We start from the raw sequence: 26,261 nt of genomic DNA on the forward strand, positions 1-26,261 counted from the left end.
ATGCTTGCCATAGATGCAGATTTCCCTGTTTCCCGTGGCCTAAATCCCAAGCGGCTTCTAGTGCTCCAAGTACGGTTAGTGGATTGCTAACAGGTTCCAGGTTTTTACAGTGTTGCTTTTGGTTTTTGATCTAATTCATGGATATTCTTGACTGCTGAATTTTACTCTGGCTTTTTGACTTTGCATTTTCCTCTATTTTGTAACTATTTTTCATCAATAAAAAGGGATTTTTTTTTCCCACAGTCAAGTGTGGTGGATTGTTATCTTATGGTCTCGTTTCCTGCTCTGGGTTACAACATGCACATTGGTCATCCGGTTCTCTTTCTCTTGTCCTTTCCCGTTCCCCATAGGAAAAGGACGAAGAATTCCAGTTTCTTCGGTGTGGGGGCTGCTCGTCGGAGGTTTCGAACCCCAAACTCCTGCCTTGCCTTCACAATCTCTGCACCCAATGCCTCCAGGAGACCCCCTGCGCTCTCTGCAAGTCCCCACACCCTCCATACAAAGACCTGCCGGACAATTTCCTCTTCTCAACGCTCCAGGCTGACTTGAAGAAACGAGAGGAGATCCGCGAGAGAAAGGAGTGGCCCTGCAGCGGCACCAAGCGCGGCACCGACGACCCCTGCGGCACCCAAAGTGAGTTGTGGTGCCCCGCGTGCAATGAGTTCCTCTGCCAAGCATGTTATGAAAGCTGCCCAAAGTTTGTTAAATGCAAAAACCATAAAACCTGGAAATTGGAGGACATTGGGAGCAAAACACGCAAGGAATTTCTCTTGGAGAACCAGAAGCGGATGACCTCTTGCCCCAAAGGAGAACACAAAAAAAACATTGCAAGGTCAGCAGTTTGTTTATTTACGACATTTCTAGGCCGCCCTTCTCACCCCGAAGGGTGATACATACAAGATATATACATACACACCATATATTATATTATTAGCATAGTACAATCTCAGTAGGATAGATTACTATATTGTACTATACCCTTATATTGTAATATTCTTAGTAATATTACATGTCATATAAAATATATAGTTATAATACATTATTATTAGTAGTAGTATTATATTGTATTACACTATATTATATTATTACCATAGTACAGTATCAGAATTATATATTACTATATTGTACTATACCATTATATTGTAATACTAGCCGTCCCCTGCCACGCGTTGCTGTGGCCCACATGGGTGTTCTGTGTGGGGGGTTTGGGCCAATTCTAACATTGGTGGGGTTCAGAATGCTCTTTGAGTGTAGGTGAACTATAAATCCTATCAATTACAACTCCCAAATGTCAAGATTCTATCTTCCCTAAACTCCACCAGTGTTCACATTTGGGTATATTGAGTATTCGTGTAGAGTTTGGTCCAGATCCATCATTGTTTGAGTCCACAGCGACCTCTGGATGTAGGTGAACTACAACTCCAAAACCAAAGGACACTGCCCACCAAACCCTTCCAGTCTTTTCTGTTGGTCATGGGAGAACTGTGTGCCAAGTTTGGTTCAATTCCATCGTTGGTGGAGTTCAGAACGCTCTTTGATTATAGGTTAACTATAAATCCCAGCAACTACAACTCCCAAATGTCAAGATCTACTTTCCCCAAACTCCACCAGTATTCACATTTGGGTATATTGAGTATTTGTGTAGAGTTTGGTCCAGATCCATCATTGTTTGAGTCCACAGTGATCTCTGGATGTAGGTGAACTACAACTCCAAAACCAAAGGACACTGCCCACCAAACCCTTCCAGTCTTTTCTGTTGGTCACGGGAGAACTGTGTGCCAAGTTTGGTTCAATTCCATAGTTGGTGGAGTTCAGAACGCTCTTTGATTATAGGTTAACTATAAATCCCAGCAACTACAACTCCCAAATGTCAAGATCTATTTTCCCCAAACTCCATCTGTGTTCATATTTGGGCATATTGAGTATTCGTATAGAGTTTGGTCCAAATCCAAACCAGATCCAAACCAAGTTTGGTCCAGATTGAGTCCACAGTGATCTCTGGATGTAGGTGAACTACAACTCCAAAACCAAAGGACACTGCCCACCAAACCCTTCCAGTATTTTCTGTTGGTCATGGCAGTTCTGGGTGCCAAGTTTGGTTCAATTCCATCGTTGGTGGGGTTCAGAACGCTCTTTGATTATAGGTGAACTATAAATCCCAGCAACTACAACTCCCAAATGACAAAATCCTAATTTCTTGAGTGATGGTCACTCCTTGTGTTGTGAGACATTTTGTTGCCAAATTTGGTGTGATTTCATTCATTGGTTCTTTTGCTTTTAAGGTACTCATTATGCACAGAGCATTTATCTATATATATAAAAAGGTGGACGTCGTCGTGAGTGGCTTAAAAACGGAAAAAATAAGATTACAACGCATGCACATAACCACATCTATACAAATATACACACACACCTCTCTCGGGAAGGTTGAGAACCACTGCCTTGGGTCCTCTTAGGGATTTTTCCAGAGGTGTTTACAAAAAGAGCCTTCCTTGATGTGCCTTTTCCCCACTTGGCAGGGGTGCTGTGCCCCAAACCCTAGAGAATGTGGGGGGGGGGGGGCTGTGGTTGGGATACCTGTGGGATAAGGGTTGCGATTCCCATCAACCACAAATGTCCTCCGTATTTAATTCACAGACTCACCTGCGACGAATGCCCGCAGTTCTTGTGCAAGGACTGCATGTCGAAGACGAACCGCAAACATTCCGAGAAGCATTGTGACGATGAAGAAATCCAGGAGAAGCGGAAAGAACTCAAGGAGTCGACTGCGAAGAAGAAAAAGAGCTACGATGACACAAAAGCCATCCTCGTGGAAATGATCAAGAAGAAGAAGAGCAGTTGCGAAACGGCCAAGGCTGAAATCAGGGACCGGGTGGAGAAGATGGTGAAGAAGCTGCGGAAGAAGGAGGAAGAGTTCCTCGCGGATATCGAGAAGCAGTATGAACAAGAAGTCCAGGACGAGAAGGGGATGTTGCAGGAGACAAACAACGCCTTGGAGAAGGTCAGCTCCTGCGAAGCGATGATCAACGCCTTGGAGTTCTGCTTCTATAACCAGTACTTCATGGACATGCATCCGACCATCGAAGGCTTCCTGAAGGACTGCAAAGAGATGCAGCCACCAGTCGTAGACCCTCAGGTCCATGTGGAGAACTTCGTTGAGATAAGAAATCAGTGCCGGGCTTGGTGCGACGAGGTGACCCGCACCATAGGTAAGGCCTCTCGTGACAGTTGTGGGTGGGGTTTGTGTCTGGGGTTGAAAAGGAGAACGAGGGGGCAGTTGTGACTCTGTGGCAGCTTTGTAGACGAGAGGGTCCAGGTTCCAACACAAGGGGAAATACTCAAAGATCTGGAGATCTTGAAGAACCATGGCCGGTCACACTAAATCACCAATGGGACAAACGCATAAGTCAGTTTTATTTACTGTATATACTTGAGTATAAGCCGACCCGAATATAACTTGTGCGCTTGGGAAGTCTGACTTGGCCACGGTAGTCCATGCTCTGGTTACATACCGTATAGACTACTGCAACGCTCTCTGCGTGGGGATGCCCTTGAAGACTGTCCGGAAGCTTCAAATGGTCCATTGGGTGGCAGCCAGCTGTGCCCGTGCCTTGGGAAGTCTGACTTGGCCACAGTAGTCCACGCACTGGTTACATTCTATATAGACTACTGCAACGCTCTCTACATGGGGCTGCCCTTGAAGACTGTTCGGAAGCTTCAAATGGTACATTGGGTGGCAGCCAGCTGTGCCCGTGCCTTGGGAAATCTGATTTGGCCACGGTAGTCCACACTCTGGTTACATCCCGTATAGACTACTGCAACGCTCTCTACATGGGGCTGCCCTTGAAGACTGTTTGGAAGCTTCAAATGGTACATTGGGTGGCAGCCAGCTGTGCCCGTGCCTTGGGAAATCTGACTTGGCCATGGTAGTCCACACTCTGGTTACATCCCGTATAGACTACTGCAACGCTCTCTACATGGGGCTGCCCTTGAAGACTGTCCGAAAGCTTCAAATGGTACATTGGGTGGGAACCAGCTGCGCCCGTGCCTTGGGAAGTCTGACTTGGCCATGGTAGTCCACACTCTGGTTACATCCCGTATAGACTACTGCAACGCTCTCTACGTGGGGCTGTCCTTGAAAATTGTCCGGAAGTTTCAAATGGTCCATTGGGTGGCAGCCAGCTGCGCCCGTGCCTTGGGAAGTCTGACTTGGCCACGGTAGTCCATGCTCTGGTTACATCCTGTATAGACTACTGCAACGCTCTCTACGTGGGGCTGCCTTTGAAGACTATCCGGAAGCTTCTACTGGTCCAGCGTTTGGCAGCCAGGATACTAACAGGAGTGGCACTCAGGGAGCATACAACTCCTCTGTTGCGCCAGCTCCACTGGCCGCCAGTTTGCTACCGGGCACAATTCAAAGTGCTGGCCTTAGCCTATAAAGCCCTCAATGGTTCTGGCCCAACTTACCTGTCCGAATGCATCTCCTCCTATGAACCAGCTAAGACGTTAAGATCATCCGGGGAGGCCCTGCTCTCGGTCCCATGTGCATCACAAATACGGTTGGCGGGGACGAGAGACAGGGCCTTCTCAGTGGTGGCCCCTCGGCTGTGGAACGCCCTTCCTACAGATATTAGATCGGCCTCTTCCCTGTTGGCATTTTGGAGGAAAGTGAAGACCTGGTTGTTTGAATAGGCAGTGTAACTAATATAGGAATATGGAACAATTGGAGGATGAGACTGGATCTTGATTTTAACTATGAGACGAGATGAGGTGTTGATGCTTATTGATTGTGATAATGTTATTCTTTTAAGATGTCCACTCAGGAAAGGTATCAGCAAAGAGGAAGCACATTGGAGAAGAAGGGAGTCCACTAAAAGTGGCCAGGCGTGAAGGGATGGCAGAGCCACTCAGCCCTGCCAGCAGTCATTCGCAGGAAGAAGGACGGACCCATCCTCGCTCTGAAGGGAGTCACTTGGCGACAGAGAAGCCCCCTGGCCCCGGAGAAGGGGTCACCAGTGACCAGCGGGGAGAGAGTCCATCTTCAGCATCCTCTCATGCAGGTCAGTGTTTACTTCCTGCAAGGTGCATTCAGAGGCAGCCGTAGGTAATTTTCAATGGTGCCCCCCCCACTGAACCAATCACTGATATATGTTTTCTGTTCGTCGTGGGAGTTCTGTGTGCCATATTTGGTTCAATTCCATCATTGGTGGAGTTCAGAATGCTCTTGGATTGTAGGTAAACTATACATCCCAGTAACTACAACTCACATATGTCAAGGTCTGTTTTCCCCCAAGAGTGCCTCAAGAGTGCCCCTGGGCAACATCAACTCTCCAACCTCCCTTTTTTGGGCAAGGTGCTGGAGCGGGTGGTCGCCTCCCAGCTCCAGGGCTTTTTGGATGACATCAACTACCTAGATCAGTCACAGTGTGGTTTCAGGCCTGGTCACGGCACCGAGACAGCCTTGGTCGCCTTGGTGGATGACATCCATAGGGAGCTGGATGGGGGGAGTGTGACCTTGTTGGTTCTCTTGGACATCTCAGTGACTTTCGATACCATCGATCATGGTCTCCTTCTGGATCGACTCTCTGGGATGGGCCTTGGGGGCACGGTTCTGTCGTCGCTCCGGTCCTTCCTGGAGGGCCGATCCCAGATGGTGAAGCTGGGAGATGCCTGCTCGGACCCCTGGCCTTTGACCTGTGGGGTCCCGCAAGGCTCTATTTTGTCTCCCATGCTTTTTAACATCTACATGAAACCGCTGGGAGAGGTCATCCGGAGTTTTGGAGTTGGGTGCCATCTCTACGCAGATGACACACAACTCTACGACTCTTTTCCACCCAATTCCAAGGAGGCCTCTCGGGTGCTGGATGAGTGCCTGGCCGCTGTGTCTATCTGGATGAGGAGGAACAAGCTGAAGATCAATCCCGACAAGACAGAGGTCCTCCTGGTCGATTGTAAACCTGACCGGGGTATAGGGTGGCAACCTGTGGTGGATGGGGTCACACTCCCCCTGAAGTCACAGGTCCGCAGTTTGGGAGTCCTCTTGGGCTCATCACTTACGCTTGAGGCTCAGGCGTCGGTGGTGGCCGGGAGGGCCTTTGCACAACTGAGACTCGTGCACCAACTGCGACCGTACCTCGCAAAGGCTGATCTGGCCAGGGTGGTCCATGCCTTGGTCACCTCTAGATTGGACTACTGTAATGCGCTCTATGTGGGGCTGCCCTTGAAAACGGCTCGGAATTTCCAACTGGTCCAACGGGCAGCGGCCAGAATGTTAACTGGGGCTCCTTACAGAGAGAGGTCAACCCCTCTGTTCAAGGAGCTCCACTGGCTGCCGTTTATTCTCCGAGCCCAATTCAAGGTGCAGGTGCTCACCTACAAAGCCCTGAATGGTTTGGGACCAGCCTACCTGTGTGACCGCATCACCGTCTATGAACGCACACGTTCTCTTCGTTCATCCGGAGAGGCCCTGCTCGCGATTCCACCTGCGTCGCAGGCGCGTCTGGTGGAGATGCGGGACAGGGCCTTTTCTGTGGTAGCCCCCTGACTTTGGAACACCCTCCCCAAAAACATCAGACAAGCCCCTACATTGGCAGTCTTTAGAAAGAACTTGAAGACCTGGCTGTTCCGATGTGCCTTTCCAGAATAGGAAAACTCCAACCACCTGTCCCAGTAGCACTTTAGTCGAAATTAAGATTGCTTTAATTGTTTTGATTTGCTTTGAGTTGTGTATTTGTTATGCTATTGTTTTATTGAGGACTCGGCCTTTGTAAGCCACATCAAGTCCTTCGGGAAATGCTAGCAGGGTACAAATAAAGTTAATAAATAATAATAATAATCCACTCAGTTCTTGTGGGTTTTTTCGGGCTATAGGGCCATGTTCTAGAAGCATTTCTCCTGACGTTTCGCCTGCATCTATGGCAAGCTTCCTCAGAGGTAGTGAGGTCTGCTGGAGCTGGGAAAAAAGGGGGTTTATATATCTGTGGAGTGACCAGGGTGAGACAAAAGGCTTTTGTCAGTTGGGATAGGTGTGGATCTTACAGCTGACCACCTTGCTTAGCATACAATGGGCTGACTGTGCCTGGAGCAAACTCTTCTTGAAAGGTAATTAGATGTCCCTGCCTGTTTCCTCTCTGCTGTTTTGCTGTTGCAATTTTAGAATTTTTTAATACTGGCAGCCAGATTTTGTTCATTTTCATGGTTTCTTCCTTTCTGTAAACGGTGTGACCCAATTGTTGATCTGGTTTACGGATGACTCGGACATCTAGAAATCCACAAACATGTGGACAATTTCAACAGAAAGGAAGAAACCATGAAAATGAACAAAATCTGGCTGCCAGTATTAAAAAATTCTAAAATTGCAACAGCAAAACAGCAGAGTGGAAACAGGCAGGGACATCTAATTACCTTTCAAGAAGAGTTTGCTCCAGGCACAGTCAGCCCATTGTATGCTAATCAAGGTGGTCAGTTGAAAAGATCCACACCTATCCCAACTGACAAAAGCCTTTTGTCTCACCCTGGTCTTTCCACAGATATATAAACCCCTTTTTTCCCAGCTCCAGCAGACCTCACTACCTCTGAGGAAGCTTGCCATAGATGCAGGCGAAACGTCAGGAGAAATGCTTCTAGAACATGGCCCTATAGCCCGAAAAAACCCACAAGAACTGAATGATTCCAGCCATGAAAGCCTTCGACAATACAATAATAATAATAATAATAATAATAATAATAATAGCCACTGCTAATCCACTTGAAGAGCCATGAATCCTTAGAGACGAGGCCACATGAAACAGGAATATCCAGGAGACTTGGGACAGATTCCAAACGATGCCTGGTCTAAAGAATCATAGAATCATAGAATCAAAGAGTTGGAAGAGCCCCCATGGGCCATCCAGTCCAACCCCATTCTGCCAAGAAGCAGGAATATTGCATTCAAATCACCCCTGACAGATGGCCATCCAGCCTCTGTTTCAAAGCCTCCATAGAAGGAGCCTCCACCACACTCCCTCCGGGGCAGAGAGTTCCACTGCTGAACGGCTCTCACAGTCAGGAAGTTCTTCCTCATGTTCAGGTGGAATCTCCTCTCTTGTAGTTTGAAGCCCTTGTTCCTTTGCGTCCTAGTCTCCAGGGAAGCAGAAAGGAAGCTTGCTCCCTCCTCCCTATGGCTTCCTCTCACATATTTATCCATGGCCCTCATCATATCTCCTCTCAGCCTTCTCTTCTTCAGGCTAAACATGCCCAGCTCCTTAAGCCGCTCCTCATAGGGCTTGTTCTCCAGACCCTTGATCATTTTAGAAAATTAACTGCAATGGAAAGGGAAAGTGTGGAACTGTGGATAAGGGGGGACCATTGTCCTCTGTGGATGGAGACATGTCTCTCTTTTCCTGGCAGGGAACGGAACGTGGCTCCTCACCTCTCCTGCCTTCTCCCACAGGGTCGTGGCAACCGGGACGTCCTTCTGCAGTCCTGAATTTGCCTATAAAGAAGAGGCACTTCCATATCACTCTAGGAAGGTTGCCTTCCCCTGCCATTTCCTCCCGTGCGGAATGCAATCCGTCCAGGCCATCTTCAGCGCAACTGGACTTCCACCCGGAGGAGGTCCACGCTGCGGGAAACCCGTCCAGGGAGCCACCACTCTCGGCTCAGGGATCTCACGCTGAGGATCTTGAGGATGTTCAGGAGCACGGTGGTTCCGCCTTGGCCTTGCATTCCCAAAGCTTCCAGTCCCAGGGTAGTTCTCCCATTTTAATGGAGCTGGAACACCCGACGAGCCAGGATGATTCCCAAAAGACTCTCCAGAATTTCCGGAAACAACTGGACACCTTGATCGAGAAGGTGCGAAACGTGAGAACCAGCATAGAAAAGAAAGAAAAGATCTTCAAGCAAGTGATGTCGAATGTCGTGAGCCCAGAAAAAGATGTGATGGCGTTGGGACATGACGAGAGAACCCGGCTTTCCCCCTCGGTCCAGGGATTCCCGGACCAAGCTGGCACACCCCCTCCCTGGGCGGATCGTGGAGCTCTAGCACGTGGGAGACAGTGGCCTGGGCGTGGGGCTCGTGGGGGCAGAAGGCGGCGCAGAGGTAGGAGGGGAGGCAGGGCCTAGGAGGCAGGGCTGGAAAGTGCGATTGTGAGACCGCGACTCAAAAAGGCGTCCCTAGACTCCTCGGTCCTACATAACTACCAGCCAAGGTTCTAGAGCGGGTGGTTGCCTCCCAACTCCAGGGATTCTTGGACAACACCGACTATCTAGATCAGTGCTTCTCAACCTGGGGTCCCCAGATGTTTTTGGCCTACATAGCTCATGCCAGTAAGGTAATGCTCAAGATCCTGCAAGGAAGACTCCAGCAAGACATGGAGCGAGAGTTGCCAGATGTTCAAGCTGGGTTTAGAAAAGGCAGAGGAACGAGAGACCAGATTGCCAACATCCGGATGCAGGAGAATGGAGAAAGGCAGGGAGTTTCAGAAAAACATCTACTTCTGCTTCATTGACTATTCTAAAGCCTTTGACTGTGTGGATCATCATAAATTGTGGCAAGTTCTTAGTGGGATGGGCATCCCAAGCCACCTTGTCTCTCTCCTGAGGAATCTGTACAAGGACCAAGGAGCCACAGTCAGAACTGACCACGGAACAACAGACTGGTTCAAGATTGGGAAAGGCGTCCGGCAAGGCTGCATCCTCTCACCCAACCTTTTTAACTTGTATGCAGAACACATCATGCGAGGATGTGCGGGGCTGGATGAATGCAAAGCTGGGGTGAAAATGGCTGGAAGAAACATTAACAACCTCAGATATGCAGATGACACCACCCTGATGGCCGAAAGCGAGGAGGAGCTGAGGAGCCTCCTAATCAAGGTGAAAGAAGAAAGCGCAAAAGCCGGGTTGCAGCTAAACGTCAAAAAAACCAAGATTATGGCAACAAGAATGATTGACAACTGGGAAATAGAGGGAGAAACCGTGGAGGCTGTGACAGACTTTGTATTTCTAGGTGCAAAGATGAGTGCAGATGCAGACTGTGGCCAGGAAATCAGAAGACGCTTCCTTCTTGGGAGGAGAGCAATGTCCAATCTCGATAAAATAGTAAAGAGTAGAGACATCAGACTGGCAACAAAGATCCGCCTAGTCAAAGCCATGGTATTCCCTGTAGTCACCTACGGATGTGAGAGCTGGACCTTCGGGAAGGCTGAGCGAAGGAAGATCGATGCTTTTGAGCTGTGGTGTTGGAGGAAAGTTCTGAGAGTGCCTTGGACTGCGAGAAGATCCAACCAGTCCATCCTCCAGGAAATAAAGCCCGACTGCTCACTGGAGGGAAGGAGACGAGAGACAAAGTTGAAGTCCTTTGGCCACATCATGAGGAGACAGCCAAGCCTGGAGAAGGGAATGATGCTGGGGAAAGTGGAAGGCAAAAGGAAGAGGGGCCGGCCAAGGACAAGATGGATGGATGGCATCCTTGAAGTGACTGGACTGACCTTGAGGGAGCTGGGGGTGGTAACGGCCGACAGGGAGCTCTGGCGTGGGCTGGTCCATGAGGTCACGAAGAGTCGGAGACGACTGAACGAATGAACAACAACAACAAGCTCAGAAATCCCAGCTGTTAGGATTTCTGGGAGTTGAAGGCCAAAAACATCTGTGGACCCCAGGTTGAGAACCACTGATGTAGATCTATCGCAGTCTGGTTTTAGACCTGGCCATGGTACTGAGGTGGCTTTGGTCACCTTGGTGGATGACTTCCGAAGAGAGCTGGACAGGGGGAGTGTGTCCTTGTTGGTTCTCCTGGATATCTCAGCGGCGTTCAATACCATCGACTATGGTGTCCTTCTGGGACAACTCTCCAGGATGGGTCTTGGTGACACGGCTTTGTCGTGGCTCTGATCCTTCCTGGAGGGTCGCTCCCAGTTGGTGAAGCTGGGAGATACCTGCTCGGAGCCGTGGCCTTTGACCTGTGGGGTCCCACAAGATTCCATTCTATCCATCATGATTTTCAATATCTACATGAAACTGCTGGGTGAGGTTATCTGGAGAATTGGAGTTGGGTGCCATCTGTATGCAGATGACACCCAACTCTACTACTCATTTCCACCAAACCTCCCAAACCTTGAACCAGTGTCTGACGGCTGTGATGGACTGGATGAGGGCTAACAGGTTGAAGCTTAATCCAGACAAGACAGAGGTCCTCCTGGTCAGTCCCGGGGCCGACCAGGATATTGGGTGGCAACTTGTGCTCGACGGGGTCCCACTCCCCTTGAGGGCGCAGGTCTGTGGCTTGGGAGTCCTCCTGGACTCAACGCTGTTGATGCTCAGGTGTCGGCGGTGACTAGGAGGACCTTTGCACTACTCAAACTTGTGCGCCCACTGCAACTACACCTCATGAAGTCTGAATTGGCCAGCGTGGTCCACGCCTTGGTTACATCCAGACTGGACTACTGCAATGTCCTCTATGTGGGGCTGCCCTTGAAGACAGCCCAGAAGCTCCAACTGGTACAATGGGCGGCAGCCCACTGCAACTATACCTCATGAAGTCTGAATTGGCCAGGGTGGTCCACGCCTTGGTTGCATCCAGACTGGACTACTGCAATGTCCTCTATGTGGGGCTGCCCTTGAAGACGGCCCAGAAGCTCCAACTGGTACAATGGGCGGCAGCCCACTGCAACTATACCTCATGAAGTCTGAATTGGCCAGCGTGGTCCACGCCTTGGTTACATCCAGACTGGACTACTGCAATGTCCTCTATGTGGGGCTGCCCTTGAAGACAGCCCAAAAGCTCCAACTGGTACAACGGGCGGCAGCCAGGCTCCTTATTTACAGCTTTTATTTGCATCTTTTCTATTCCACCCTTCTCCTCACCCCGCAGGGGACTCAAGGCGCATTACAATGTGCACATATATGGCAAACATTCAATGCCAATTTTTGACATACAAACATATACAGACATACACAGAGGCTATATTTAACTTTTTCTGGCCGCCAGGGGAGCTGTCGCTTTCATCGTCCATCTGCGACGCTGATGAAGCACTTCCGCATTCCCCGCATGCTTCCCGGAACTTCCGCATTCCCCGCATGCTTCCCCGCACTTCCGCATTCCCCGCATGCTTCCCCACTGGAATGCTCTGCTGGAGTCTTCTTTATGGCCTCATAAATCAGTTAATTTAGCCTCCCCACACTTTTTAAAGTAGTACCTAATTTTCCTACTTGACAGATGCAACTGTCTTTCGGGTTGCAAAGGTCGACAACAGGCTACACACAATTGGTTGGAAACCCACTCCAACCTGGGCTGGCTTCAAACTCATGACCTTTTGGTCAGAGTGATCTTAATGCAGCTGCGCCACAATCCCTTACTGGAGCAAACTATAGGGAGCATAATAGGCCCCTTTTAATACAGCTTTACTGGCTGCTAATAAGTTGCCGAGCCAAATTCAAGGTGCAGGTCATGACCCATAAAGCCCTAAACGGTTGGGCCCCGCCTATTTCTGCGATCGCATCTCCTTCTATGAACCAGCACGAACTCTAAGATCTTCCGGGGAGGCCCCCCTCTCGGTTCCACCTCCGCCACAAGCACGGTTGGTGGGGACGAGAGAGGGCCTTCTCGGTGGTGGCCCCCTATCTCTGGAACGCCCTTGGCACAAATACCCGATACGCCCAAATTTGACTACTACTGGGGTTGGAGGGGTTGCTTTTGTCCTTTGGGAGTTGTCATTGCTGGGATTTATAGTTCACCTACAATCAAAGAGCATTCCGAACTCCACCAATGATGGAATTGAACCAAACTTGGCACACAGAACTCCCATGACCAACAGAAAATACTGGACGTTTTTGGTGGGCATTGACCTTGAGTTTGGGAGTTGTAGTTCACCTACATCCAGAGAGCACTGTGGACTCAAACAATGATGGATCTGGACCTAACTTGGCATCAATATTCAATATGCCCAAATGTAAACACTGGTGGAGTTTGTGGAAAATAGACCTTGACATTTGGGAGTTGTAGTTGTTGGGATTTATAGTTCACCTACAATCAAAGTGCATTCTGAACCCCAACAACGATAGAATTAGTCCAAACCTCTCACACAGAACTCCCATGACCAACAGAAAATACTGGGTTGTTGTCGGTTTTTTCAGGCTATATGGCCATGGTCCAGAGGCATTCTCTCCTGATGTTTTGCCTCCATCTATGGCTAGCATCCTCACTACCTCTGAGGATGCTTGCCATAGATGCAGGCGAAACATCAGGAGAGAATGCCTCTGGACCATGGCCATATAGCCCGAAAAAACCGACAACAACCCAGTGATTCTGGCCATGAAAGCCTTCGACAATAAACAGAAAATACTGTTTTCTGATGGTCTTTGCCAACCCCTCCAACACTCCCTTGCGACCCCCCCCCCCCTTAGGGGTCCCAACCCCCAGGTTGAGAAACACTGTTCTAGAAGCATTCTCTCCTGACGTTTCGCCTGCATCTATGGCAAGCATCCTCAGAGGTTGCGAGGATTCTTGCCATAGATGCAGACGAAACGTCAGAAGAGAATGCTTCATGGCCAGACAGCCCGAAAAACCTACAACAACCCGGTGATTCTGGCCATGAAAGCTTTCGACAATACATTGCTTATTGTACTTTTAAAGGTGGTACTGTAGAGTCTCGCTTATCTGACATAGACGTGCCGGCAGAACGTTGGATAAACGAAAATGTGTCGGATCCGTAACAGTAGGAGACTCCATATGTTGTAACTCAGCGTGTGCCTCATGTATCTACTAGTGCTAGTAGGAGGAAACGAGGCTTGGAAGAGGAAGCCGCTCAACAGCAGCTGAAGCGCATTAGGGACTTGTTCCTAGAATCTAGTGATGAGGAAGAGTTTCAGGGGTTTACTCGTGAGGAGATGGAGGTGGAGGATTACCGTGGTGTAAAGCGAGTAGCACGCAGTTCAGACAGTGATGAGGAATCCATTTCCAAGCGTCTTAAAGAGATAGCAGATAGCGACGGGTCTGAAAGTGATGATGAAGAGCTGGACTGGACCAGGGTCCAGGAGGTTCAGAATGTGATTAATGCTCCAACCTCCAGCGATAAGTTCCAAGGGTTCACAGACCCATGGGTTTCGGATACTGCTTCTCAGGATGCAGCCTGGAGTGCAGACTGGCAACAATGGAGAGAACACAGTTCACCTGTGGAACTAGATGCACCTGGAGGCGAATCTAGTGATTCTGATGGGATTTAAGGAGTAGCCTTAGGTCCATCATGTTGCAGAGTTCAAAGTGTCGTGTACCTGTGTATCCTGCTGTTAACTCTTGCCTTGAGTCCTTGCATCCAGAACCGTGTTTCCGTGATCGTGCTGACGACTTTGCCTGGCTTGGAACCGTGAGTCTCATCTCCTGCCCTGACCCTTGGACCGTCTTGACTATTCTACGCTTCTGCCTGTCTCCTGTGCTGACGTCGGACCGCTCCTCATACTGCTTATTGCCTTGTGATTTTTGGACTGCCTGTATTCTAGGTTCTTGTGGGTTTTTTCGGGCTATAGAGCCATGTTCTAGAGGCATTTCTCCTGATGTTTCGCCTGCATCCATGGCAAGCATCCTCACCTCACACCTCTGAGGATGCTTGCCATAGATGCAGGCGAAACGCCAGGAGAAATGCCTCTAGAACATGGCCATATAGCCCGAAAAAACCCACAAGAACCTAGTGATTCCAGCCATGAAAGCCTTCGACAATGCCTGTATTCTGTTCTTACTACGAACTGTTTGCCTGCTTTCCTTTTTCCTGCCCAGACTGCCTGGGTTGCTGCCTTGTTTACATTCCTGCCAGCCGCAGACTCTTTTGTTTACAAGCTCTGCTGATAAGAGCCTTTTGACTTGTTAATTTGCCATTAAACACCTTCTGTTAACCCTTAAGCTGCTGTTTTGCCTCGTTGGTCCGCCTGGATCTTGACACCATATTATCTGACATTTTCGTTTATCCGACGTTCCGCCGGCACCCACAAATACAAAGTCGTTGGGCATGAGGGATCCCTCTAGATCCGCCCTGAGTCCCTTTGGGGAGATAACATAATTGAAAAGTCGACAACAGATCCCAAATGTAGACTCTGCAAAGAAGCAGATGAAACAATAGATCAAACCTGAGCTGCTGCAAAACGATTGCGCAGACGGACTCCAAGCAGAGGCACAACACCTCCCTTTCCTCCCTTATTTGCTCCTTCACTTGACTCTCGGCTTCTTTCACATGACCAACCCTTGGCAGCTTCCTTTTCTGTTGGGATCCCTGCTTTCCTCTCCATCCGCATACATTGGGACTGATTTGTTCGGGCTCACCAATCAGATACGTACTGATCTTCAATGATATTTCTCCCCATTTGATTCCTTGCATGTTCTCATCTATTGATCAATAAAGTGGGCTGTCTATTCACTATCTGACTCTTGTGAAAAATTGTGTGTGTGTGTGTCGGTGTGTAAAGGAATGAATCAGGGACGCATATGGTGGCAGGATCATGGAATTGAGGGGGGGGGGTGTCCATAAGGACGGCCTCGACCAGGGGTCCCCAAACCTTTCAAACAGAGGGCCAGTCTCTCAAACTGATTATAATTTGAAAAAAATATATGAATGAATTCCTCTGCACACTGCACATATCTTATTTATAGTGCAAAAAACACTTAAATAAACATTGTTTATTGTTGTTATTGTTTATTGTATTGTGGGCTCGGCCTCATGTAAGCCACACTGAGTCCCTTGGGGAGATGGTAGTGGGTGTAAATAAAGATTATTATTATTATTATTATTATTATTATTATTATTATTATTATTATTATTGGCCTCATGTAAGCCGCACCGAGTGCCTTGGGGAGATGGTAGCGGGGTATAAATAAAGTTTTTTTATTATTATTATTATTATTAATAATAATAATAATAATAATAATAATACAATAACTAAAATGAAGAACAAATTTAACAAATATAAACTTATTCGTATTTCAGTGGGAAGTCTGGGCCTGCTTTTTGCTGATGAGATAGGACTGTTGTTGTTGTTGTTGTTGTTTGCTTTCAAGTTGTTTCAGACTTAGGTTGACCCTGAGTGAAGGCCGGGTCAATTTACTCTTATTATTTACTATATTTATACTCTGCCCTTCTCACCCGGACTCAGGGCAGCTTACAAACTACTCATAATGAGAGCTGTTCAGCAGTGGAACTCTCTGCCCCGAGTGTGGTGGAGGCTCCTTCTTTGGAAGCTTTTAAGCAGAGGATGGATGGCCATCTGTCAGGGGTGATTTGAATGCAATGTTCCTGCTTCTTGGCAGAATGGGGTTGGACTGGAGGATGGCCCACGAGGTCTCTCCCAACTCTTGGAATCTATGATTCTATGATTCTACAGCGAAAACTAAATGCCACATCGTGCACCTAACCATAAACATACCATATAAAATTATAAAACAAATAATTAAAACAGTAATGCAGATTAAAAGCCTACAAAGTGTCGCATCATAATGTCCTAACTTCATAGTTTCCCCATAGTTGGGTTGTTGTAGATTTTTTTCGGGCTGTATGGCCATGTTCTAGAGGCATTCTCTCCTGACGTTTCGCCTGCATCTATGGCAAGCATCCTCAGAGGTGTGAGGTCTGTTGGAACTAGGAAAATGGGTTTATATATCTGTGGAATGATCAGGGTGGGACAAAGGATTCTTGTCTGCTGGAGCTAGGTGTGAAGGTTTCAGCTGACCACCTTGATTATCATATAATGGCCTGGCAGTGCCTGGAGCAAACTTTTGTTGAGAGGTGATTAGATGTCCTTGTTTGTTTCGTCTCTGTTGTTGTGCTGTTGCAATTTTTGAGTTTTTTAATCCTGGTAGCCAGGTTTTGTTCCTTTTCATGGTTTCCTCCTTTCTGTTGAGGTTGTCCACCTGCTTCTTGTGGATTTCAATGGCTTCTCTGTGTAGCCTGACATGGTGGTTGTGAGCGTGGTCCAGCATTTCTGTGTTCTCAAATAATAGGCTGTGTCCAGGTTGGTTCCACAGGTGCTCTGCTATGGCTGACTTCTCTGGTTGAAGGAGTCCGCAGTGCCTTCCATGTTCCTTGATTTTGGGCGCTGCATTTGGTGGTCTCTCTGGAGACTTCTTGTCCACAGCTGCACGGTACACAGTAGACTCCTGCAGAGGTGAGAGGATCCCTCTTGTCCTTTGCTGAACAGAGCCTTGGTTGGATTTTCTTGGTGGGCCTGGAGATAGTTTGTATGTTGTGTTTCCTCATCCGCTTCCCTCTGAGGTCAGTGGTTCCTTTGATGTCTGGCAAGAACACTTTCCCCATGGGTGGATCTTTGTCTTGACTCTCGTGGCTTCTTCTCAGTGGTCTTGCAGCTCTTCTGATGCCTGAGGTGGAGTCTCCCTTGGCCTGGAGAGCCCAGTTGAGGGGGTTCCCTTCATCTTGGAGGAGGTGGACTTCCCAGATTCTTTTGGCACGGTCTGCCAAGGCTTTCATGGGCCTTCTTTGTTGACTTGGGTGATGGTTGGAGTTTTGATGTAGATATCTGTATGTGTGTGTGGGTTTCCTGTAAACAGTGTGACCCAATTGTTGGTCTGGTTTGTGGATGACTAGGACATCTAGAAAAGGCCGTCTTCCTTCATTCTCTTTTTCCGTGGTGGTCCAGGAACCTGTTGAGTTCTTCTCCTCCATGGCTCCAAAGGGTGAAGGTGTCATCCACATCTCTGAACCATATGTTTGGGTGGATGCTGTTGAGATGGTCCAGGAACCTGTTGAGTTCTTCTCCTCCATGGCTCCAAAGGGTGAAGGTGTCATCCACATCTATGAACCATATGTTTGGGTGGATGCTGTTGAGATGGTCCAGGAACCTGTTGAGTTCTTCTTCTCCATGGCTCCAAATGGTGAAGGTGTCATCCACATCTCTGAACCATATGTTGGGGTGGATGCTGTTGAGATGGTCCAGGAACCTGTTGAGTTCTTCTTCTCCATGGCTCCAAATGGTGAAGGTGTCACCCACATCTCTGAGCCATATGTTTGGGTGGATGCTGTTGAGATGGTCCAGGAACCTGTTGAGTTCTTTTTCTCCATGGCTCCAAAGGGTGAAGGTGTCATCCACATCTCTGAACCATATGTTTGGGTGGATGCTGTTGAGATGGTCCAGGAACCTGTTGAGTTCTTCTCCTCCATGGCTCCAAAGGGTGAAGGTGTCATCCACATCTATGAACCATATGTTTGGGTGGATGCTGTTGAGATGGTCCAGGAACCTGTTGAGTTCTTCTTCTCCATGGCTCCAAATGGTGAAGGTGTCATCCACATCTCTGAACCATATGTTGGGGTGGATGCTGTTGAGATGGTCCAGGAACCTGTTGAGTTCTTCTTCTCCATGGCTCCAAATGGTGAAGGTGTCACCCACATCTCTGAGCCATATGTTTGGGTGGATGCTGTTGAGATGGTCCAGGAACCTGTTGAGTTCTTTTTCTCCATGGCTCCAAAGGGTGAAGGTGTCATCCACATCTCTGAACCATATGTTTGGGTGGATGCTGTTGAGATGGTCCAGGAACCTGTTGAGTTCTTCTTCTCCATGGGTCCAAATGGTGAAGCTGTCATCCACATCTCCGAACCACATGTTTGGGTGGATGCTGTTGAGATGGTCCAGGAACCTGTTGAGTTCTTCTTCTCCATGGCTCCAAATGGTGAAGGTGTCATCCACATCTCTGAACCATATGTTTGGGTGGATGCTGTTGAGATGGTCCAGGAACCTGTTGAGTTCTTCTTCTCCATGGCTCAAAATGGTGAAGGTGTCATCCACATCTCTGAACCATATGTTTGGGTGGATGCTGTTGAGATGGTCCAGGAACCTGTTGAGTTCTTCTCCTCCATGGCTCCAAATGGTGAAGGTGTCATCCACATCTCTGAACCATATGTTTGGGTGGATGCTGTTGAGATGGTCCAGGAACCTGTTGAGTTCTTCTCCTCCATGGCTCCAAAGGGTGAAGGTGTCATCCACATCTCTGAACCATATGTTTGGGTGGATGCTGTTGAGATGGTCCAGGAACCTGTTGAGTTCTTCTCCTCCATGGCTCCAAAGGGTGAAGGTGTCATCCACATCTCTGAACCATATGTTTGGGTGGATGCTGTTGAGATGGTCCAGGAACCTGTTGAGTTCTCCTTCTCCATGGCTCCAAATGGTGAAGGTGTCATCCACATCTCTGAACCATATGTTTGGGTGCATGCTGTTAAGATGATCCAGGAACCTGTTGAGTTCTTCTCCTCCATGGCTCCAAATGGTGAAGGTGTCATCCATATCTCTGAACCATATCGTGGGCTTTTTGGAGGTTGTTTCCAGGGCTTGTTTTTCAAAATGTTCCATGTAGAAATGAGCTATGACCAAGCCGAGGGGGCTCCCCATCGCTACTCCCATCTGTCTGTTCGTAGAACTCATGGTCCCATGTCGATGTTGACTTTGGTGGAGAGGTGGCTGCCAAGGCAGCGGAAATGGTCCACATTTTCTAATGTTACGCCATTAAGCTGTATCTCTGGCATTGGAGAGGGATGGGCTGGTGTTGAAAGCACACAACAACAACAACCATCCTATCTCATCAACCAAAAGCAGGCCCACACTTCCCATTGAAATACTAATATGTTTATCTTGGTTATATTATTGCTAAGGGAAAAGAAGAGTATGTTTGGAACGAGAAAGCTGCTAAACCAGTGTTAGCTTATCTTGAAAAGGTGCAAAAGAAATCAGTTGCCAATCCCTGTCTTTGACTTCTAGAGCAGTGTTTCTCAACCTGGGGGTCGGGACCCCTGGGGGGGTCGTGAGAGGGTGTTCAAGGGGTCACCAAAGACCATCCGAAAACACAGTATTTTCTCTTGGTCATCTGGGTTCTGTGTGGAAAGTTAGGTCCAATTCTATCATTGGTGGGGTTCAGAATGCTCTTTGATTGTAGGTGAACTATAAACCCCAACAACTACAACTCCCAAATGTCAAGGTCTATTTTCTCCAGACTCCACCAGTGTTCACATTTGGACATATTGAGTATTTATGCCAAGTTTGGTCCAGATACATCACTGCATGAATCTACAACACTCCTCTGGATATAAGTGAACTACAACTCCCAAAATCAAGGTCAATGCCCACCAAACCCTTCCTGTGTTTTCTGTTGGTCATGGGAGTTTTGTGTGCCAAGTTCGGTTCAAATCCATCGCTGGTGGAGTTCAGAATGCTCCTTGATTATAGGTGAACTATAAATCCCAGGAACGACGACTCCCAAATTACAAAACCAATCCTCCCCCAACCCCACTAGCATTCACATTTGGGCATATTGGGTATTTGGGCTCAATTTAGTCCAGTGAATGAAAATCCATACTGCATATCGGATATTTACATTGCGATTTATAACTGTACTAAAATGACAGGTATCAAGTAGCAACGAAAACAGTATTATGGTTGGGGGTCACCACAACATAGGGAACGGCATTAAGGGGTCACCGCATTCGCAAGGTTAGGAACCACTGTTCTAGAGCCATTAACTTCTGCATGGATGCAACCTAGTCAATCAATTCAGGACTGAATAATCTGACTGACCCAAATATAACTCGAGGCACCTAATTTTACCACCAAAAAACTGGGGAAACGTGAGTATAAGCCAAGGGTGGGACAAAGGCAGCCGCTAAGGATCAATTTCAAAATAAACATAGATTCCAATATATCATATATTGCAAGCGACACTGCCCAGCTTGACCCCATGATAAGCCAATGGAGGATTTTTCAGCCCCAAAAATGATCTGACAACCTCGGGTTATCTTTGAGTATATACGGTACTTTATTAGTATTTGGTTTGATGGTTGCTTCTCTCGTTGGGAGAACGGCATCATGGAAGGAGAAGGGAGGCACAAGGGGCAAAGGTCCGGCTAAAAAGGTGGTCACTGGACATCCACCTCCACCTGACTCTTCTTCCTCGGATGAGGAAACAAGGTGGAATGGTCATGGTGAGAGAGATCTAGTTCCCTGCCCCACCCACGACTCCTCCTCCTCACCCTTCTGCTGAAGTGTCACTCAAGCATCTCTGTGCTCCTCTTTCCTTGCTAGAACCGGGCAGGCCCAGGGGTTCAGATCACGGTGTTGCACCTGCGTGTGAAGATGCCGATCCAGACATTGTCCCTGATGATGGACCATCCACCTCATCTGCAGCTGGCGTCCCATCGGCCTTGGCAGGTGAGGAACGAGGACATCCTAGGCATGCTCCCAACTTGCAATGGCCTGCATGAATGTTGCTTGCCCAAGAAACATAGAGTTGAAAGAGGCCCCAAGGACCGCCCAGTCCAACCCTCTGCCGTTCAGGAACACCAATCCAAGCCCCCTAGCAGATGGCCATCCTGCCTCTGCTTGAAAATCCCAGAGGAGGAGACTCCTCTGCATTCCACTGGTGCTGGTGGAGGCTGACAGTGGGGGCTCCTTCCTTGGAGGCTGTTATTATTATTATTATTATTATTATTATTATTATTATTATTATTGGGCTGTTGCAGGTTTTTTCGGGCTATATGGCCATGGTCTAGGCCTTGGTCTCTAAACCTTTGATCATCTCTCCCACCTTCAGATTTCTATTTAGTTTGTCACGAAGCTTGTCTTTTCTGATTGTGATTCCTGGAATCCTCTTCACCCCGTCCACAAGAAGTTCAGTTTGAGGGTGAAGGATTGAGCTTGGGGTTCATGGCAGAGCTTGGGAAAGCTCCTCACTTTCTGGAATGTCCCAACCATCCATATTTTTGGATTGACGGCACTTGTTTATCTTCTTCCTAGAAGACCAACCTGCTCCAGGACATCAGGAGAAGAACGCCAGGTCACCAGGAGAGGCTTCTCACACCACATTCAACCGCACCCAGGAGATTCATGTACAACAAGAGACGGTGGTGTTCTTTGACCTGAAGTTGCTCTGTAAGTGGCAGACAGAACGTAGTTGGTTCTTTCCACCTTAGGGTTGGAAAGGACCACCTACCACGACCAGATTATACAGCAAATGGCTACTCGTGGGCTACAGAATGGCCTCAGGGCCGTCTCTTGGTTTGACCCAGCAGGCCTCTTCTTGTACTCTTATTTATTTATTTATTTATTTATTTATTTTTGTCGTGTCAGGGCAACCAGTCAATTCTATTACATTTCCAACAGAACAAAACAAACAAACAGACAAAACACAAAATTTGCAAGTTTAGTAGTGGATTAAATGTCCTTTAACCAATATCTGGCCCCGTGGAGTGCCTCTGGTGTTGCTGCAAGGAGGTCCTCCCTTGTGCATCATGTGGCAGGGCTCAGGCTGCATTGCAGCAGGTGGTCTGTGGTTGGCTCTTCTCCGCACTCGCATGTCGTGGACTCCACTTTTGTGGCCCCATTTCTCGAGGTTGGCTCTGCATCTCATGGGGCCAGAGCGCAGTCTGTTCAGCGCCTTCCAAGTCGCCCCGTCTTCTGTGTGCCCAGGAGGGAGTCTCTCATTGGGTATCAGGTTCTGGGTCTGAGCCTGCCACTTTTGGACTCTCGCTTGCTGAGGTGTTCCAGCGAGTGTCTCTGTAGGTCTTAGAAAACTATTTCTTGATTTAAGTCGTTGACGTGCTGGCTGATACCCAAACAGGGGATGAGCTGGAGATGTCTCTGCCTTGGTCCTTTCACTATTGGCTGCCACTTCCCGGCGGATGTCAGGTGGTGCAAGCAGTGTCATTTCTCCCGTGGTGTAGGGCGCAGACACCCCGTGATAATGCCACATGTCACTGTTTTAGCGTGGTGAGATGTGTTCCACACCGGGCATGCGTACTCAGCAGCAGAGTAGCATAGTGCAAGGGCAGATGTCTTCACTGTGTCTGGTTGCGATCCCCAGGTTGTGCCAGTCAGCTTTTGTATGATATTGTTTCTAGTGCCCACTTTTTGCTTGATGTTCAGGCAGTGCTTCTTATAGGTCAGAGCATGGTCCAGAGTGACTCCTCCCAGGTATTTGGGTACGCTGCAATGCTCCCGTGGGATTCCTTCCCAGGTAATAATCTCAGAGCTCGGGATGCTTGTCTGTTCTTGAGATGAAAGGCACATGTCTGTGTTTTAGATGGATGAGGGATCAGCTGGTTTTCCCTGTAATAGGCAGTAAGAGCACCTAGAGCTTCAGAGAGCGTCTGTTCAACCACCTCAAAGCTCCCTGCTTGAGCAGTGATGGCACGATCATCAGCATAGATGAAGCTCTCTGTCCCTTCTGGCAGTGGCTGCTCATTTGTGTAGATGTTGAACATGGATGGAGCAAGCACGCTCCCCTGAGGCAGGCCGTTCTTCTGTTTCCGCCACCTGCTTCTCTGGCCCTGGAACTCAACAAAGAAGCTCCTGTTTTGTAGCAGGTTTCCTATGAGGCGGGTGAGGTGGTCGTTCTTTGTGAGATTATACATTTTCCTCAGAAGGAGGAGGCGGTGGTGGTTCACAGTATCATAGGCAGCTGACAGGTCTATGAAGACAGCTCCTGTGATCTGCTGCCTTTCAAAGCCATCTTCTATGGGCTGAATCAGGTTCAGCACTTGCGATGTGCAGCTTGTGCCTTTCCTGAAGCCAGCTTGCGGTGGGATCAGATAGGGGTCTATTTTTATCGTAATTCTATGCAAAATAAGTCTCTCCAGGACTTTGTAGAGGTGGCACAACAGGGAGATTGATCTGTAGCTTTTTGGGTCATTACGGTCTTTGCCTGGCTTCAAGATGGCGATGACTCTTGCTTTCCTCCAGATTTTGGGGATCTGACAGGATGCAGTGCAGTTGTTCATCAGCTCCAGCAGCCAGCGCCTTGCTTTTGGGCCAAAGTTCTTGATTTGTTCCATCCGTAGATCATCCAGGCCAGCTATTTTGCCATTCTTACATTTATTGAGAGCCATGTCCAATTCAGTAGAAGAAGTACATCTTCTTGTACTCTGAAGTAAAAGAAAATCTTTGCCGTGTGCTTGCCTCGATCCTCAGTCTGAGCGAACTCTGTCTCTTTTCTTTTGCAGCTCAACATGTCATTCACCTGGTTGCTAAAGCTGAAGAGACACGCACCTTCTCGGTCACAATTCTGCCACGTGACAAAGGGAAAAATGGACTCTACGACATAGGGCTGGACCCCTTCCTTGACTACCTCCAGTCCCTTCATCGGCCCATTTTAGTGGGGTTCAAGATCTGGTCTATGGGCCTTCTGGTTTTGGCCAAAGATCTGAAGATCCTCAAAAAAGAGGACCGCTTTGAAGCCTCCATCGCTGGTTTCCTAGACGTCCTTCCGCTTCTTAAAGATAAAATCACCATTTTGGATCGAGATACACTGACGGACTTAGACCATAAGTATTTGGATGGACAGTTTCGTAGTACCGAACCTTCCGGCGGTGCCAAGATTCTAGAGAAACTGTGCGCCGTTTGGGAAATCAATCCCTTGGTGATAAAGAATGCCGTGGTGCCTTATTCCATCTTGCAATTTAGTCGTCCCTCCAACTCCTCCTGAAGGAGACAGACGTTCCTCGCCCAAAAGTATGTCGAGACTGTGGCACGTTCAACTGACGGTTGGTATTTTGTACACTTCAAGCCCAAACAAGCACTACTAGGATCATCTGTCAATCATTCTCCCGCCCTGGACGTTATTCCACAGATCTATAAACCCTAAAAAACAGAAAATGGCGACGCGTGTCAATGCTGATACGCATGTCATAGGTTCGCCATCAGGGACCTAGGGCTTCGGCACACGATTCCTTGGAGTTCGCGATTGTCCTCATGCGCTCGTTGATCTGGCATGGACTCTATGGAACGTCGTGTATGATATTGACTTGGTGGACCAACCATAACGGCAGGAGGATTCTGGGATGTGTAGCACTAATAATAATAACAGGTGAGGTTCCACCACCTCACCTGTGGCCTGCTGCTTATTCCATCAACCCGCTTTGGTTGGGATTCAATGTTTACTTTTCAGATGTTTGATTGTATTTATATTGAATGGTTTAATTGAGATGTCCTCAGCCCACTTTGGTTGGGACTGAATGTTGGCTTTTAAGAGGTTTGATTGTATTTATATTTGGAATTGTTCAATTGTTTATTACTGTATGTTTAAATTGATATGCTAATTGTTTAAAGTGAATTAAATTATGTTTATTTTGATATGTTTTTTTGGGTTTGTTTGTTTTTTGTCGTGTCAGGAGCGACCTGAGAAACTGCAAGTCGCTTCTAGTGTGAGAGAATTGGCCGTCTGCAAGGACGTTGCCCAGGGGACGCCTGGATGTTTTGATGTTTTATCATCCTTGTGGGAGGCTTCTCTCATGTCCCCGCATGAGGAGCTGGAGCTGACAGAGGGAGCTCATCCGCCTCTCCCCGGATTCGAACGTGCAACCTGTCGGTCTTCAGTCCTGCCAGCACAGGGGTTTAACCCACTGCGCCACCAAGGGCTCTATTTTGATATGTGAAGTGCGGCATTGTAGGAGCCCCCGGGGGTGCAGCGGGTTAAACCGCTGAGCTGCTGAGCTTGTTGACCGAAAGGTTGCGGGTTCGAATCTGGGGAGTGGCATGAGCTCCCACTGTCAGCCCCAGCTTCTATCAACCTAATAGTTCGAAAACATGCCAATGTGAGTAGATCAATAGGGAAAGTAAGGGCACTGCATGCAGTCATGCCTATGGAGGTGTCTATGGACAACGCCGGCTCTTTGGCTTAGAAATGGAGGTGAGCACCAACACCCAGAGTCAGACACGACTTGACGTAATGTCATAGAATCATAGAATCCTAGAATCCTAGAGTTGGAAGAGACCTCCTGGGCCATCATCCAAGAAGCAAGGAATATTGCATTCCTGCCAAGAAGCAGGAATATTGCATTCCAATCACCCCTGACAGATGACCAGCCAGCCTCTCTTTCAAAGCTTCCAAAGAAGGAGCCTCCACCACACTCCCTCCGGGGAAGAGAGTTCCACTGCTGAACGCCTCTCACAGTCAGGAAGTTATAGAATCCTAGAATCCTAGAGTTGGAAGAGACCTCCTGGGCCATCTAGTCCACCCCCATTCTGCCAAGAAGCAGGAATATTGCATTCCAATCACCCCTGACAGATGGCCATCCAGCCCGTTTCAAAGCTTCCAAAGAAGGAGCCTCCACCACACTCCCTCCAGGGCAGAGAGTTCCACTGCTGAACGCCTCTCACAGTCAGGAAGTTATAGAATCCTAGAATCCTAGAGTTGGAAGAGACCTGGTGGGCCATCATCCAGCCCATCCCCATTCTGCCAAGAAACAGGAATATTGCATTCAAATCACCCCTGACAGATGGCCATCCAGCCTCTGTTTAAAAGCTTCCAAAGA

At 48.3% G+C, this 26,261-nt stretch overlaps 1 protein-coding gene across 1 annotated transcript; it reads left to right on the forward strand.

Annotated features, from left to right (window-relative positions):
* Positions 1 to 25,270, forward strand: LOC137097616 (E3 ubiquitin-protein ligase TRIM33-like). The gene is made up of 10 exons (XM_067471460.1): positions 1 to 69; positions 351 to 832; positions 2,638 to 3,209; positions 4,812 to 5,060; positions 6,402 to 6,493; positions 8,389 to 9,079; positions 11,252 to 11,475; positions 20,952 to 21,162; positions 21,748 to 21,882; positions 23,952 to 25,270. The coding sequence occupies exons 1-10, from the start codon at positions 1 to 3 to the stop codon at positions 24,431 to 24,433; spliced, it is 3,207 nt and encodes a 1,068-aa protein (XP_067327561.1). The 3' UTR covers positions 24,434 to 25,270.
* The last annotated feature ends 991 nt before the right edge of the window (positions 25,271 to 26,261 follow it).

This window comes from Anolis sagrei, chromosome 9 (genome assembly GCF_037176765.1).
Source record: "Anolis sagrei isolate rAnoSag1 chromosome 9, rAnoSag1.mat, whole genome shotgun sequence".
NCBI lineage: Eukaryota > Metazoa > Chordata > Lepidosauria > Squamata > Dactyloidae > Anolis > Anolis sagrei.